The 17809-nt window shown below is 41.0% G+C and overlaps 1 protein-coding gene across 1 annotated transcript in view; it reads left to right on the top strand.

Annotated features, from left to right (window-relative positions):
- The window catches only part of rab11fip4a (RAB11 family interacting protein 4 (class II) a), a gene marked incomplete at both ends in the record, with an annotated part of 65045 nt that overhangs the window by 23756 nt on the left and 23480 nt on the right, over positions 1-17809 (top strand). The window contains one exon of the mRNA XM_084072900.1: positions 6928-7016. Coding sequence (XP_083929026.1) covers positions 6928-7016 — 89 coding nt within the window. The remainder of the gene's footprint in view (positions 1-6927; positions 7017-17809) is intronic.

Below are 17809 nucleotides of genomic sequence, written 5' to 3'. Positions count from 1 at the left end.
ATCCCGGGCTGGGGCGCTCACCCTAGAGTTAGTGTCGAAGTGTCCTTGAGCAAGACGCTGAACCCCTAATTGCTCCCGATGAGCAGGTTGGTGCCTTGCATGGTTTCCTCCGCCATTGGTGTATGAATGTGTGTGTGAATGGGTTAATGGCACAATCAATGTAAAGCGCTTCGGATAGAAGCGCTATATAAATGCACCATTTACCATTTATAAGAGGTTTAGCTGCCCGACAGCAACTATATTCTCCTTGGCTGGATACTGAGCTCACAGAGTTCACATTGCAGAGCTGCTGTAAGGCTGCAATCTTTTACTTGTATGTCCCTCCCTACCCCGGGATTCTAATATGGGTCACCTGCACGAGCGCCGACATTTCTGCTGCCGAGCAATCAGTGGTGGAAAGTAACTAAGTACATTTACTTAAGTACTGTACTTTAGTACAATTTTGAGGTACTTTTACTTTACTGGAGTATTTCCAATTGTCTATACTTTTACTTCTACTCCACTACATCTCAGAGACAAATATTGTACTTTTACTCCACTACAATTATTTGAAAACTTGAGTTACTAGTTGCTTTTCAGATATACATTATTATATTATAAAACATACATTAACCACTTAAGCCCTATTTTATACCCAGGCTATTTGTCAGGCTAATGTCAGGCTGTTTTATTTACTGCAGGGGTCTTCAACAGGGGGTCCAGGAGCCCTAGCGGGGAGGGGGTCCACAGAGCTACTACAGACAGAGGGGGACACCACATTTAACATTAACCACTTGGATCCTATAGCATTCCTAATCTGAGGGGGAAACATTTGTCGAAAATAGCAGATCTACAAGCTCAAAGCGTGTGGCAGTGCGACAGATTGTGATCTTGTAGATCTGCTATTTTCAGATATGTGTGGTTAACACAAGAGTTTGCATTGAAGTGGACATACGCTGCAAAACATCTTTTACCAGTTTGTTTGCTGGTGTGACATACAGCAGGCCTTACACCTCTCTCTACATGCATCTGTTATCGACCCAATGGAATGGATTATAAATCTCCCACACACAACATGCTACAGTATTATCTGACTGTTATTATATTCCTCTGCCAGAATCTCTCTCTCTCTCTCTCTCTCTCTCTCTCTCTCTCTCTCTCTCTCTCTCTCTCTCTCTCTCTCTCTGTATAAATACATAGATGATTCATTCTCTCCCTGAAGCATGAAGACAATGCGTTATTCATGTACTGTGTCTTTTAAGAAAGCATAGCACACAATTGTCTTTGGCTCTCATATATACTCATACGTTTACTATGACAAGCTAATCTATGTGACAAAAAATCCTCACGATAATAAGCTGTTAAAGGTAGGGTAAGTGATTTGCAATTATTCAAATAATTGCAAAATGGGTCTACTATAGAGTGTCCTGTCCATATAAGGAGTCTCCCATGTCTCTCCAGCTCTTTATTAAACAGAAAATGCATTTTCAGTACTCTCTCCTGATTGGCTACCTGAAAATGTACTATATTCTGTTTACTAGAGAGCTGGAGAGACCCCTGTGACCGAGCAAACGCTCTGTAGCAATGATTACTATCAAAATATAGTACTTTAACCTTTTTAACAAAGAAAATACATAAAACATTAAAAATATCACTTCCGTGGCCAAATACATATAATTTTGGGGGTCCTTGAGATGAAAATGTTTGAGCACCACTGATATTGAAAGTTTAAAAAATAAATAAATTAGGATTTAGAAGACATTTGTAGTAAGATTTGCACAAACTTTCACGATAAAGAAAGCAGATATAGAAGCTCATGAGCTTGTATTTCTGCTATTTTTGAATAGCCGAAGAAATCTTAAAATGACCCAAATGATACTTTCCCGGTCTTAAAGGGTTAAAGAAAAAGAGTCAAAAAGTCAAAAAATATGCCCAACAGCAACGATGTCTAGATTGCGGTATCGATACTTCTACTGACACGTATAAGTAAAACTAAGCGAGTGAGTACTCCTTCCGCCACTGTGCACCGAAGCAGTCGCTGCACGTACTGTACGTCTCTGCTGGTTAATGACGTTGAAGTGAGATAAGAGACGATGAACCTTTAATCGATCCTCAGGGTGAGATTCAGTGACTCCATCAGACTGCTGAGCTCTCTGCCGCTGTGGAGCTCAGCTAATGGACCAGTGTGTCCAGTGGTGTAAAGTAACTAAGTACATTTACTTAAGTACTGTACTTAAGTACAATTTTGAGGTATTTGTACTTTACTTGAGTATTTCCAATTTCCGATACTTTTACTTCTACTCCACTACATTTCAGCGGCAAATATTGTACTTTTACTCCACTACATTTATTTGAAAACTTTAGTTACTAGTTACTTTTGAGATATAAATTATGATATAATGAAACATACCTTAATCACTTTAACCCTATTTGATACCTAGGCTATTTGAAAATAGCAGATCTACAAGCTCACAACGCGTCGCATCGCGACGCGTTTTGAGCTTGTAGATCTGCTATTTTCAAATATTTAATACTTTTACTTTTGGTACTTTAAGTACATTTTGATGCCAATACTTTAGTACTTTTACTCAAGTAAATTTTGAATTCTGGACTTTTACTTGTAACAGAGTAGTTTTATGTTGCAGTATTGGTACTTTTACTAAAGTAAAGAATTTGAGTACTTTTTCCACCACTGAGTGTGTCTAATAATCACAGTATGTGTGGGCCGGAGCCCGGGAACAGCAATTAATGTGCAGAGCATTGCGTGCGTGTGTGTGTGTGTGTGTGTGTGTGTGTGTGTGTGTGTGTGTGTGCGTGTGTGTGGATGTGTGTGCCCGCGCGTGCGCGGCTCAATCACTCACTGTTCTGTTTTTATTAATTCATGCATTTACTCTCACTCTGCCAGCCACTATGATGGCCTTTATGTGTTTTTTTTTTGTCCCACTGAGAGAGAGAGAGAGAGAGAGAGAGGGAGAGAGAGAGAGAGAGAGAGAGAGAGAGAGAGGGGAGCCATTAGTGCTTCACTCTACTTTATCACGCTAGCAGCAGCAGATAGGAGTCAACCAGTGACTGGCTGCTTTCAGTGGAAATAGGAAATAGGCCTTTTTCCACGCCTACATGATTTTTCTCATTTTGTTGCTGTTGGGGCAGAAACCTCTTACCTCCATATGTTTTTTTTCCCAATAAAGGGACGCTACTATAGCGTACTATAGTGTCACACAAAAGCAAGCAAAAGAGCTTGCAGCAGATCAACAAGCTCGAAACGCAGCGTGTAGCGCCACGTGTTGATCTTCGTTAGCCTCGTAGCATAACTGCCTATGTCATTTTTGGGCCAAATTGACGTTTCTGCCTAACTCTACTCTCCTAACACTGCTGCTCCGTTGTGCCTTATAGCCTATGTCCTCAGCTAGTAGGTTAGTTTACTTTTGGTACTTTAAGTACATTTTGATGTCAATACTTTTGTACTTTTGCTCAAGTACATTTTGAATTCTGAGACTTTTTTTTAATTGTAACAGAGTATTTCTATATTGCAGTATTGGTACTTTTACTTAAGTAAAGCATTTGAGTACTTTTTCCACCACTGCTCCCAGTCAGTAAACCAGTACAGAAGTAAACCTGGCTAAAGGTACTTTAGTTTTATAGGCCTGCGACTATTGATAATTCTATCGATTTCTATTATGATAAATGGTAAATTTATATAGCGCTTTTATCCAAAGCACTTTACATAGATTGTGCATTACATTCATACAGTACATCCACATTCATACACCGATGGTGGAGGAAACCATGCAAGGCACCAACCTGCTCATCAGGAGCAATTAGGGGTTCAGCGTCTTGCTCAAGGACACTTCGGCACTAACTCTGGGGGAGCCCGGGATGGAACTGGGAACCTCACGGTTCACCATCCGGTCACTCTACACCTGAGCCACTGCCACCCCTGATTAATCACATAATTGATAAGCGTGTACGTTAATGTTTTTTTTTTTATTCATCATATCGTTGCTGTAGGACAGAAACCTTGTTGTAGGTCCAAAACTTTTTTTTTTTATCATTATTTGAAAAACAAAATAATAATGATAAAATAGTGAAAATAGCAGATCTACAAGTTCTCAACGTGTCGTGATGTGACTCGTTGTGAACTTGTTGATTGGCTTCTTCCCCTCCTTTTCTGTGACACTCCTGTATGATGAAGTAGGGCATCAATCACTCAAAATATCAAAATAACGAATTTTGGAGCTACAAGATTTCTGGCCGACAGCATCGATAATGAATCGATGCAAAAACATTTATTTTTTACAGTCGAGTAAATGGATTAGTCTGATTAACCATTAAGCCATACTTTGTACTTTGTCGTACAATGGTGTCATACGAACTTTGCGAAAGTACAGAAAATAGACAGTGTACAAACTCACAATGTGTCGTGCCCCTGTAGATCTGCTATTTTGTTTTTTTGTAATAAAAAAAACCAAAGACATAAATAAAAATAAATCACGTTCATGCCTGCCATTATGTTTATTAAAATTGATTACCGGTATGTATGTTTTATAATTAAATAAATAGATTACTTCGATTAACCACTATACCCCCATTTTGCTGCGTTTTAGGACATGCATGCACCTGACTTCTCCGGTTTCAACTTTTTTCTTTTACTGTACTTCTGTAATTTTCTAAATTATGTTATTTTGTATTTAAGTTCTAATGTTCTTCTTATACATTTTCCTTTCTTCCATTAGAGTTCCTCCAAAAGTCTGTGCACGGCCCTGAATGCTCTGTGTTTGCGTGTGTGTGCGTGCATTCGTGTGTGTGTGTGTGTGTGTGTGTGTGTGTGTGTGTGTGTGTGTGTGTGTGTGTGTGTGTGTGTGTGTGTGTGTGTGTGTGTGTGTGTGTGTGTGTGCGTGCGCGCGCGTGCGTGCGTGCGTGCGTGTGTGCCCGTGCGCCTGTGTGTGTGTGTGTGTGTGTGTCACACACAGAGTAATGGTCTATTAAATTATTAATCAGTGAGTTTTCAGTGATCCTAAATAAAAACCATAAACCAGTAGGTATGAAATTACAACTGACAGCTTCAGGAATAAATAATAGTCGTGGTATTTTCCATTCTACTGTACAGTATATGCTGTTCTATAGTCTTTTCTCCAGCAAGGCAATGAGGCTGAGCGATGCGTTTATTGTGGAACTCTCTACTCTCTACTCGTTTTTAAAGTGTTGTCAAGGCGTATAACTTAGGTTAACTGTCACGATTATGACATTTTACTTGACGATTCATTGTCATATGCAAATAATTGCGATTAACGATTTCATTGTGTGGCTTTTAGGCCTTGTAAACAAAAGTTGCACAGGGCAAATATGACACAAAAAAACCCGAAATAGGGCATATTTAATATGTTATACAAGCTACTAGAGAGAGCCGATCTACAAGCTCACAACGCGTGTTGTTAGCTTAAGTTGTAGACCTGCTATTTCCATTATTTTTTAAAAACGTTTCGACATGTATGAACCCTCCTCAACATGGAAAAGATTAGGTGATTCTGGCGATTATGTAGTCATTGTGACATGCCCAGGTCTGCTCACTACTAGCTAGCCAAATAAACGTTATCCACCTAAGATGTAATGCATTGGTTCTCAAAGTGGGGTCCGGGGACCCCCAGGGGTACTTGAGGGGGTTCCAGGGGGTCCCCAGCTAAATGATGGATAGGAACCAAATGGACCCTTATGGGTCTGTAACTCTGAGAGTGTACAAATTGGACCCGTTAGGGTCCATTTGGTTCCATTTGTACACTCTCAGAGTTCAATTAACATTGATTTTACTATATGAATTGGGGTCCCGGAGATTGAAATGACATTAAATGGGGGTCCATAGCCTAATGCATGTCAAAGTGGGGGTCCTTGAAATTAAAATGGTTGAGAATCACTGCTAGAGCCGTAAGGATCTTCTCTTATGGGGGGTCTTTGGCATATCTTTTCAAATGGGGGGTCCGCGGGCTAATACATTGTCAATTTGGGGGGCCCTTGACATGAAAAAGTTTGAGAGCCTTTGCTGTAATGCATGTCGCCATATTCAGTGAATAAAGTGTTCCTGAGATATGTCACTGAGGAGAGACAGGAACGCGCGGACAGGGAGGGCACGGTGTGAGCTTGCAGATTGGCTATTTTCAAAGAAGAAATTTGGTTTAGGGAGAGAAAAGTCCAGAGCCGACCTCCCTGTCAAACAAGCATTCGTTTGAGATTATAGGATTGATATGGCTTTTAAAGGTATAGTTATTTTTTTTAGTTGGGATTTTTTACTATCTTTCTTCTTAGCCAGTGTCGGACAAATTCATGGATGTTTTCTGTGTTGCGGTTAGAAGGTACATTTACACTGTAAATGCAGTCCATTATGTTCATGGTGAACTTAGCCTAGCTTAGTTTAACTTCTGGATGTTTATTGGATCGATAGGATTCGTGTTTGAAAAGATGGTCACAGCTACCCATTTGTGTGTGCGTGCGTGCGTGCGTGCGTGCGTGCGTGCGTGCGTGCGTGCGTGTACGCGTGCGTGTGCGTGTGCGTGTGCGTGTGTTGTGTATGCTATCTATGTTGCGGTGACTGTGTCAGCAGCATTGCCTATTGTGGGAACTTGTCAGGGTACAAATGAGGACGTTGGTGTCAAGCAAAGGCCAGTCATTAACGCCTCCCAGGTTCTTTCTATGTTCACGGACACAACTCTCAGTCTTCTGGAGACGCATCAATGTGTCAACCGGGGCGAGGGAGAGGAGGGGCGAGGGAGAGGAGGGCAGAGGAGAGGAGAGGTGATGTGAGGAGAGGAGGGAAGTGATATGTGTACGTAGGAGACTTGTCGTCAATAAAGCTCATCTGATCAATATCCTCTGGTTTCTCTCCTCTTTTTCACGCGTACACACTCTCTCTCTCTCTCTCTCTGTCTCTCTCTCTCTCTCTCTCTCTCTCTCTCCCAGGCTGTGAGGAGATGTTGAAGACGGCTGTGGGTCCTCGTGGCATCGTGCCCATCCAACCCTCTCTCACTGACAACGGTTACATCTACCAGGTAAAAACAAGACGACACAACGCAACACAACGCAACACAACGCAGCGGAACGCAGCGTGTCCTGTTTTGGGAACCCGTACCTCCAGTGCTTAAAACCACATGCGACCTGTTATACAACCGCAGCACTCCTTTATTTCTGTACCCAGGCCCCCAAACCCACTTCCAATGCATTCTGAGACCCCAACTGCACCCAAACTTTGAGTTGAACTACAGCTAATTGACAGTAGGCTACATCAGTGGTTCCTAAACTGGGGGTCGAGACCCCCAGGGGGGTCCCCATATTATTTTTTTGGGGGGTGATGATTAGTATAATGGCAACTTTACTTATCCAATATTCCAGCCAAATTTAGGATCTTGATGCAGAACTGTAGTACTGACTCGTATCATTAAAGAATTTTCCACTTCTTAATTGTTATATTGGCAACTTACAACATCCAAGGAATGGCGTGAGATCGTCGTGCATTTTAGGGGATTTATTGAAAAGTCCAATCTTTCATTTCCATCCAAACAGAATATTCCTCCTGAGCTTAACCCATTAAGACCTGGAACTGTGTCATTTTTAGATTTGAGGTAAAAAGCATTATTTTACACTTTGGGCTATTCAAAAATAGCAGATCTACAAGCTCGTAGCGCGGCACTCGGTGCCGCGCTACGAGCTTGTAGATCTGCTATTTTTGAAAAATCGTGAAAATGTGTGCAAATCTTCTGAATATATATATTTTCAAAGCGAACATTTTTAACTCAAATCTTTGCTTCTGGGGGGTCCCTGGAACAACATATTTTGATGGGGGGTCCGCGGCCAAAAACATATCATTTCGGGGGTCCTTGACATGAAAAACATTGAGCACCACTGTGTGTGTGTGTGTGTGTGTGTGTGTGTGTGTGTGTGTGTGTGTGTGTGTGTGTGTGTGTGTGTGTGTGTGTGTGTGTGTGTGTGTGTGTGTGTGTGTGTGTGATATAGAAACATACATTTTTCAGAAAACTGTTGAGATTTAGGAGACATGTAGAATCGGCTTCAGGTCTCAATGGGTTAAACAAAGAATACCAAAATGGTATAAATCACTCAAATTAGTTTTAGGTCAGTTTTGGCTCTTACAATTAGCTTAATGTGCAACATTGTTTTCTCACTCAACAGTAAACAAACCTACGTACAGTATAAGTGTATACAGGGTATATCTGCACATTTCTGCCAAATATTGTCAAATATTACGTAAGAAAGAGGCCCACACACTGCGAGGCGTTGTGAGCTGTGGGGCGGCCATAGCTGAGTGGTTAGTGAACCCGCCTAGGGAGCCAGAAGCCCTGGTTGGCCCAGGTTCGATTCCAGGCCAGGCCAGCATATGTGTCGATGATATGAAATTTGTCCCTGAGCAAGACTCTTAACCCCTAATTGCTCACAGGTTCTCATTGGAAACAAGACCGCAAGGACTTTCATGAACGACCTGTTAAAAGGAATTATCCTTAAGGAATTATCCTAGCTTGCAGATTGTCTTTTCTTCACAATATTTATCTGTGGAACCGAGTCAAACTAAATGTAATGCCTACAATTCCAAGTGCTTATCCGGGTGGGGGGTCCCCCAGTTCTAATATAAATTATTTTGGGGTGGGTCGCGGCCTTATATCTTATGCATTCTAATAGATTTGCTCTGCTCTGAGTCTCGACTGGTTCCACACTGGGAGTGTGATTATTGATTATATGAACCCAATAGAACAGTATTCCTGTATTAAAGGGTCTACACCATGAATTTTCACTTTTTCTTCATTTTTGTGTGTTTTTGGTCTCCCCCACCTCTCTTCTGTTCCAACAAATACCCGACTTCGAGCATGCAGGCTTTCATAGGCTATCTGTGGTTTTTATGTAAATTGGTCTGAAAACAGTCCGTCAGATTTGTTCCCCCACCCTACGTCACGTCTGGGAACAATTCCTCCCGTTTTTCAGTTGTAACCAAAAAAAAAAAAAAAAAAAAAAAAATCTTTTTTTTTTTTTTTTTTAATTTTTTCTTATTTTTTTTTTTACTTTTTCCACACAGAACCAGGACATAACATGCATACAAACTGGCTCAATAGCGCCCCGTGCCAAACAGGACAATGTGGTATTGCAGGTGAAAGTGCTTTATAAGCCAGAGAGAAGTTAGTTGGAATGAGTATATCTGAGGCTTGATTTAGGCTCAAACCTTTTGAAAAACGTTTGAGGGACATAAACAATATGATATCAAATATTATTATTATTTTTAAATTCATGGTGTAGCTCCTTTAAGGTTGAAGAACATGTTTGTCTCAATCCACTCCCTGGGCGCACAGTGGTGGAAGAAGTACTCACATAATACCACAATATAGAAATACTCTGTTACAAGCGCAAGTTCTGTATTCATATTTTACTTTAAGGAAAACTACAAAAGTGTTGGCATCAAATTGTACTTAAAGTGCCAAAAGTAAAAGTACTCATTATAGAAAGTCCCATTTCAGGTTTCAAAATATATACAAATATTTTGAAAGTAGCAGATCTACAAGCTCACAACGCGTCGCAGAGCGACATGTGAGCTTGTAGATCGGCTATTTTCAAATAGCTGAAGTACAAAATAGGGCTTAGTTGGTTAATGTATGTTTTGTCTTAATAATCCAAATCTGCAAAGTAACTAGTAACTATAAGTTTTCAATATTTTCCTCTGAGATGTAGTGGAGCAGAAGTAAAAAAGTATTGAAAATTGGAAATACTCCAGTAGAGTAAAAATACCTCAAAATTGTTCTTAAGTACGGTACTTCAGTAAATGTACTTGCCACTGATCAACAACAAGCACAGCTGTGATGGTTCACTTGCTGCTACTTACTTCCACAAGGTGGCGATGTTTTAAAGTAGTAGTGAACACAACAACCACAAATGTGTGGTGTTTGGATAGCTGGATTGTGTGTGTGTGTGTGTGTGTGTGTGTGTGTGTGTGTGTGTGTGTGTGTGTGTGTGTGTGTGTGTGTGTGTGTGTGTGTGTGTGTGTGTGTGTGTGTGTGTGTGTGTGTGTGTGTGTGTGTGTGTGTGTGTGTGTGTGTGTGTGTAGGGCTGTCACAATTCAGACATTTGACATGACAAATAATTGGAATTAATGATGTAATTGTGTTTTGGTCGTTGAACACTGGAACATATATGAATACAAACTCCTGTTTGGATTTTAGGCTTAGAAGTTGCACAGAGCAGATGTGACAAATAACCTAAATATACAAAGGAATTACATATTTAATAATACTTTATACTTTCATAAAACATTAATAGCCGAAATAGACGATCTACAAGCTAGATCTGTTTGTCCACTATTTTTGAAAATGTTTGAAAAAATATACGACCATTTTTCACCATGGAAATGATTATGTAATAATTGTGACAGGCCTGTGTCTGTGTGTGTGTGTGTGTGTGTGTGTGTGTGTGTGTGTGTGTGTGTGTGTGTGTGTCTGTGTGTATATGCGTGTGTGTGTGTGTGTGTGTGTGTGTGTGTGTGTGTGTGTGTGTGTGTGTGTGTGTGTGTGTGTGTGTGTGTGTGTGTGTGTGTGCGCGTGCGCGCGAGAGAGTGTGCGACTGCGTGTGTGTGTGTGTGTGTGTGTGTGTGTGTGTGTGTGTGTTTGTGTTTGTGTGTGCCTGAGTGTGTAATTGAGTGTGTGAGAAACTTTTAATTGGTTTCAAGTGTTTCCCAGTGAAGGAGTGTGTAGCTGCATTCATCCATGTGTGTAGAAAGTTACACGCACGCACGCACACACACACACACACACACAGTACAGTAGGTGTGTGAATTATGTCATACCTCTGTGATCCAGCTTAGTGAACGAACGAGGTCAAACACTGAATGTTCTGTTCTTCCTGACTCACCTGTGTGTGTGTGTGTGTGTGTGTGTGTGTGTGTGTGTGTGTGTGTGTGTGTGTGTGTGTGTGTGTGTGTGTGTGTGTGTGCGTGTGTGTGTGTGTGTGTGTGTGTGTGTGTGTGTGTGTGTGTGCGTGTGTGTGTGCGTGCGTGTGTGTGTGTAATAGGATTTAGTCAGTCAGCTAATTGGATGGCTAACAGGTCTATCCTGCTTTCTAAATCAATTCATTCCTCAAACACGCTCACAAATGCTGTGAGCTTGTAGTCTCGGCTATTTTCGCTGATTTTAATATAGTGTGGCGAGCCCCGTCCGCTCACTGCCCTGTGATCCGTTCGGTTTTCAAGTTCATTCATATGTCAACGCCTAGTGATTACTCCGACGGTGCCATTCGCTGCCTGGCCTCACTCGCGGGGCGTTTAATTTCATAAATGGAGTGGTGCATATCTACTCACTCTGCCTGAGTCAAGTCGGCGTCCGAGTGCGGAAGTGCTTGTTTTAATCGCGGTTCGCGAGTTGTCGCTTTACCCCCCAAGTTTCGGTTCTGTGTGGATTTGCTTTTTCGGTGGGTGGATCCGTGTTCCGATGAAGGATCTCTTAAGGAGGGATACAGCTCAAGTGAATCAGGAGGAACCCTCGGTGGGGATAATCTGGGAAGGAAGCGAACTCTTGTCATTACCAGCACGGAGGTGAGAGGGAATAGTACTGAACACTGGACTAAAAAGAGCAGAGGAGTTTCATACAACTATAGTACCTTGTGAGTTAATCAGGAAACGGTGAACGTTGGAACTGTTGTGGGCTTGGATTTACCTGGGAACTGTGTTTAATGTGTTGTGTTTGAACTGAACTTTGATTGCTTGAATACTTCATTAACAGTTTGCAAATACTACTACAGTGGTACAATTATACAAGGATGCTAAAAGGATAACACAAAAAGCCCTAATGGCTTGTTTCCGTTGTGGTCCTATGTGTTCGATTTGTCATGACATTTAAAGACATGTAATAACATACAAGAAATCATCAGCACTAGTACAACTATAACAATACATGTACTGTATATATACAGAAAACAAAGGGGTGTGGGAGGGGGAGGGGGTCTCATTTTTGAACTTAGAAGACTTTTCTAGGACCAGTTACAAATTGCAGACAGGTGCTCTTTCATGGCGGTTTTGAAGGAGGTTAAGGAGTCACACTTTTTTGTATGTCTGTTGGTAGGGGCATTCCACATTTTGGTGGCACAGCAGTAGAACAAATTTAACCTCATGTTTGTGCCGAATCTGGGTTGAACGGGATCAGTGGAGTTCCCTCTGGTGTCTGGTGTGCCTGTGTGTGTGTCTCTCACGTTATGGAAGTAGTTTGACAGGTACATGGGCACTGATCTCTTCAGTATTTTGAAGACCATGGCAAGTTGCTGTACTCTGTGAAATGTATTGTGCGTGTATTTCTGTGTGGAATTGAATAGGGTGTGTGGGGAAGATTGTGGTGCTAACTACAAAGAACTTCTAAGCACAGCCTTATGCAGTGGATACACTGAACATTATGTTGTCAGGCGAAACGCCTGGCTGGCACCCCTGACTATTTTGTATTCAGTCAAACCTTTACAATAGGGCTGGCTTATGGATAAAGGTTTCCATGACAAAGGATGAGAGAAAAAATACATTTAAATAGCCACAGTGCTCAGATGATTTTCACAGTAACAGTAGTTAAACTATTGTGTTACTCACCTCAACACCAGACGCTGGACTGGAGAAGTCTACGGTGATAGAAAGTAAAGCCTGGCTACTCAGTTAAGGCTGCATAGTAAGAGATCAGAGATGTTATTTTAAGTGTTTTAACAAGTAGGAAAACGTTTTTCTTCACCATTTCACCAGATTATTTTATGAGAAATACATTGTATTTCAACTACGACCCAAGTTAGATTTTTGAGTTTAGTCTAGTTTATTTGAAAAGTCATAACGCAAGTTACAACTATTTGAGGATACAACACAATAAAGTCCAGTACTTATTTCGAGTGTGGTCCTCTTCACACACATAACAAGTACATCTCATAACATAAGTGACAGTCATGTACAATGTACAATAAATAAAGACACTATTTCCGACGAGACAAATTACATTTAAACTGACCGAAAACCACCAGCCGATGCTCTTCTTACATTCATGGCGTGAGCTGTGATTGGTCTTTTGAGGGGACAGCTGAGCATACACACGTACAGAGCTTGTAGATCTTCTATGTTTGACGTTAGGGTTAAGAATGCAACAATAACCAAAAAGTAAGAATGACACTCAGAAAACCGCTGTCCTAAAATGTTGATTGTGTTTGATTTGATTGTTTGTTTGTAGAACTACACCAGAGCATGTCTGGGGGACATATGTTCACTCAGACATTTCACAGACATGGAGAAAAAACGCTGAGACACACATGATTCACAGAAACAATGAGTCAAACGTTCACATTCACTGATACTTTGAGACACAGAGACATTCACAGACACTTCACACTTTGATACACATACACTTTGAGACACATACAGACATTCACAGACACTTACAGACACATTGAGACAAATACAGACATTCACAGACACTTACAGACATTGAGACAAATACAGACATTCATTGACATTCACACAGACAAATACAGACATTCATTGACATTCACACAGACAAATACAGACATTCATTGACATTCACACAGACAAATACAGACAGATATTCCCTTAGACAAATACAGACATTCGTGACCAGTCATTTAATTGACACTTATTGGGTCTCACCTTGAAGCCTACTCTTATGATATTTTTAAGGGTACATGTATTATTCAACAGCGTGTGCGTGTGCGTGTGCGCGTGCGTGCGTGCGTGTGTGTGTGTGTGTGTGTGCGCGCGCACACATGCACACCACAGCAGCTCATTCCACGGTTGGTTGGTTGGTTGGTTGGGTGGTCGGTTGGTTTCTCTCTCGCTTCAATTTAATTAAACTCAAATCTCACTCTGTCTCTCCTCTCGCTACTGAACTTCTCTCTGAAGAACTCTCTCTCATCTGTCTTCTTCTTCTGTCAGTCGTTTTAGCCCCCTGGCAATGTGGTGCACTAGTCTAGAGACGGTCGATCCAACCATCCACCACCCTGGTCCCAAACTAAATATCTTGAAAACTCCTGGCTACTGTATATTGCCATTGCTGTGTGTGTGTGCGTGCGTGCGTACGTGTATTTGTATTGCTATATGTAGCCTGGTAAACCATCGGCGGTGGAAAAAGGACTCAAATATTTTACTTCAGTAAAAGTATCAGTACTGCAATGTAGAAGTACTCTGTTACAAGTCCGGAATTAAAAATTTACTTGAGTAAAAGTACAAAAGTATTGGTATCAAAATGTACTTAAAGTACCAAAAGTGAAAGTACTAAAATGTTTGAAAATAGCAGCTCTACAAGCTCACAACGCGTCGCGATGCGACGCGTTGTGAGCTTGTAGATCGGCTATTTTCAAATAGCCTATAGGTATAAAATGATATGGCTAAAGTGGTTAATGTATGTTTTATAACGTAATAATTTATATCTGCAAAGTAACTAGTAACTAAAGTTTTCAAATAATTAGTGGAGTAAAAGTACAATATTTGCCTCACTGAGATTGGAGATACTCCAGTAAAGTAAAGGTACCTCAAAACTGTACTTAAAGTACAGTACTTCAATAAATGTACTTAGTTACTTACTTCACACCACTGTTAACCATCCCGGGTGCGGAATTCACATTTCATTCATGTTCTTTCAGCAGACTGGTCACGGAATTCACATTTCATTTTCACTCATTGGGAAGCTCACCTTGAAGCCTGCTCTTATGATATTTTGAATCACATTTCATTTTCTTTCAGCAGACTTTTCATTCGGCATAAAGCATTATTTTACACTTTGGCTATTTTTTTGAAAATGTGTGCAAATCTTTGAATATATATATTTTTATATATTTTTTAAAGCGAACATTTTTGACATTTTTGACTCTCTTACAACTTCTGGGGGTCCCCGGAACAAAATATTTTGAGATGGGGGTCCACGCCCATATCATTTTTGAGAACCACTGATATTATAGCAAATATGTTTTTTCAAAAAACTGTTAGGATTTAGCAGACAATTTGTAGAATCCCCCAGAAGCAAAGATTTGAGTTACAAATGTTCGCTTTAAAAACACATATATCCAAAGATTTGCACAAATCTTTCACAATTTTTCCCAATAAATAGCAGATCTACGAGCTCATAGCGCGGCACTCGGTGCCGCGCTATGAGCTTGTATATCTGCTATTTTTGAATAGCCCAAAGAAATCAAAAAATGACACACAGATGCGTTCCTATACAGTCTTAAAGGGTTATAGTGGAATGTGAGAAATAGACATCGCAAGGGTATACTTTTCCTGGTCCTCACAAGAATAACGGGTTGTTGTTGTGGTTGAAATCCATTTGGGGAGTTAGACTTACAATTAGGAAAAAGATTGAGGTTGGTGTTTGGGATCATTAGACATTAAGAGGTTAGGTTTAGGGGTTAAGGGTTGGAGTTATATGCCCGATTTATATACTAGGTGGGAGCTTGTAGATCTTCTATTTTTGACTTTAGGGTTAAGAATGCAACGACAACAAAAAAAGTAAGAATGACAATCAGAAAATCTTGTCTGTGTGTGTGTGTGTGTGTGTGTGTGTGTGTGTGTGTGTGTGTGTGTGTGTGTGTGTGTGTGTGTGTGTGTGTGTGTGTGTGTGTGTGTGTGTGTGTGTGTGCGTGCATGCGTGCGTGCATGCGATACAGTAAATAAGTACTTTGCCCGGGACCCAAACTAGTGAAAATCCTAGTAGATCTGCTATTGTCACTACTTCTTAACCTTTTTTTTATTACTATCTATTCATGGAAGTTATTATATATTTTTTTTTACTTTTTAAAAATAAATCTTTTGAACACACATTGTTTTTAAATGTAGGAAACAAAACAAAAAGAGGACATTTACTCGCAACCCGCATACAAATTGTTCTGCGACCCAAACGTGGGTCCTGAGTCCTCCCGACCCACTGTTTGGGAAACAGTGCAGTAAATAACAGGAAATGTCTGTGTGTGTCTGTGATGATGTGCAGGGTGTGGACAGTTGTGTTTCCACTGTTTTCCTATTTTCTAATGACTGACTCAGCCCCTCAGCTCCCCTCAGAGACATTGCATTTTAAAGGGCTTTTATCGCACGTATACGGTAATTACCATTTTTATTGAATTCTAAAAGGGCAATTTAGCAGATTTTTAACCTGAAAATCTATAACGACCTGCTTTGAGGCATTTTAGATTTCTCTCCAGTACCTTTGAGATTGACCTCTTGACACACAACGCATAGGGGGGAGTAGATAGAATAGAATGATAGGAGGATCCGGAATTCAATAACAGTACAAAAGTATTGGTGTAAAAATGTACTCAAAGTACCAAAAGTAAAAGTACTAAAATGTTTGAAAATACCAAAAGTAAAAGTAGGAGTAGGATTAAAGGTCCTCCTAACCTTACAAATTACAAATACAAATTGACTCTGGGATCCCAGAGTCAGAGATAACAGAGATAACCAAGCCCCCATAAAAAGAGAGAGAGAGAGAGAGAGAGAGAGAGAGAGAGAGAGAGAGAGAGAGAGAGAGAGAGAGAGAAAGAGAGACTCATGTCTACTACAGTGAGTGTTGCAGTGTGTGTGTGTGTGTGTGTGTGTGTGTGTGTGTGTGTGTGTGTGTGTGTGTGTGTGTGTGTGTGTGTGTGTGTGTGTGTGTGTGTGTGTGTGTGTGTGTGTGTGTGTGTGTGTGTGTTTGTATTACTATACTTGTGAGGACCAAACGTCCCCACAAGTATAGTAGAATTTGAGGAATAGACGTTGTGAGGACCATTTTTCCTGGTCCTCGTGAGAAAAAATTGTTGTTTTATGGTTGAAATCATTTTTAGAGATACGTTTACAATTAGAAAAAGATTCAGTTTGGGGTTAGGTTCAGGATTAGACCTTTAGAGGTTAGGTTTAGGGAGTTGGGGTTAGATTTTAACCTATTTTATACTTAGTTGTGCGGCGATGCCAAACACCGAAAAATAGCCGATCTACAAGCTCACAACGTGTCGCAGCGCGACACGTTGTGAGCTTGTAGATCGGCTATTTTTCGGCTTTAGACTTGCGGTTAAAAATGCCCCACAAAAATAATAAATCAATCATAAAATTGGCTTCCTAAAATGTTGATGTCCTCACAAGTATAGTAATACAAACGTGTGTGTGTGTGTGTGTGTGTCTCTGCTGATGATGTCACTGCCAAGGGCTGGCCCAGCTGAAGAGTTGCCTAGCAACAACCCGGAGAGTGAGAGAATGGAGGAGAGAGAACACATGAGAGAGAGGGAGGTAGAGAGAGAGAGAGAGAGGTATAGAATGGTGGAGTGACAGACAAACAGACAGACCAGGAGAGAGAGGGAGAGCTAGACTGGCTGGGGAGGGAGGGAGAGGAGAGGAGAGGAGGGAGAGGAGGTGTGGCTTTGTCCCGGCAACTTGGTGTGCAACGCGTGTGTTGAAATCTGAATGACTGCGAACTGTGTGTGTGTGTGTGTGTGTGTGTGTGTGTGTGTGTGTTGAAGGTGCATCGCTAGCGACACATCTCGTTCCATGGATTGAATGACATTAACGAGTACAGTAGCCTATAGTGGGTTTAGTGGAGGCTGCATATTGACTTGATCACCAAGTGTGTGTGTGTGTGTGTGTGTGTGTGTGTGTGTGTGTGTGTGTGTGTGTGTGTGTGTGTGTGTGTGTGTGTGTGTGTGTGTGTGTGTGTGTGTGTGTGTGTGTGTGTGTGTGTGTGTGTGTGTGTGTTTGGACAACACACACTCATTAGTGTGTGTTAACTGGTGTCTTGGGATTGGAGAGAGGACACACACACACGTGGGAGTCGGGACACAAAGGTATGTGTTTTTTTCCGATGGA

This window comes from Gymnoscopelus microlampas, assembly GCF_963454915.1.
Source record: "Gymnoscopelus microlampas genome assembly, chromosome: 11".
Taxonomy (NCBI): domain Eukaryota; kingdom Metazoa; phylum Chordata; class Actinopteri; order Myctophiformes; family Myctophidae; genus Gymnoscopelus; species Gymnoscopelus microlampas.
The sequence above is the reverse complement of the archived record's forward strand: the minus strand, read 5'-3'. Positions and strand labels throughout refer to the sequence as shown.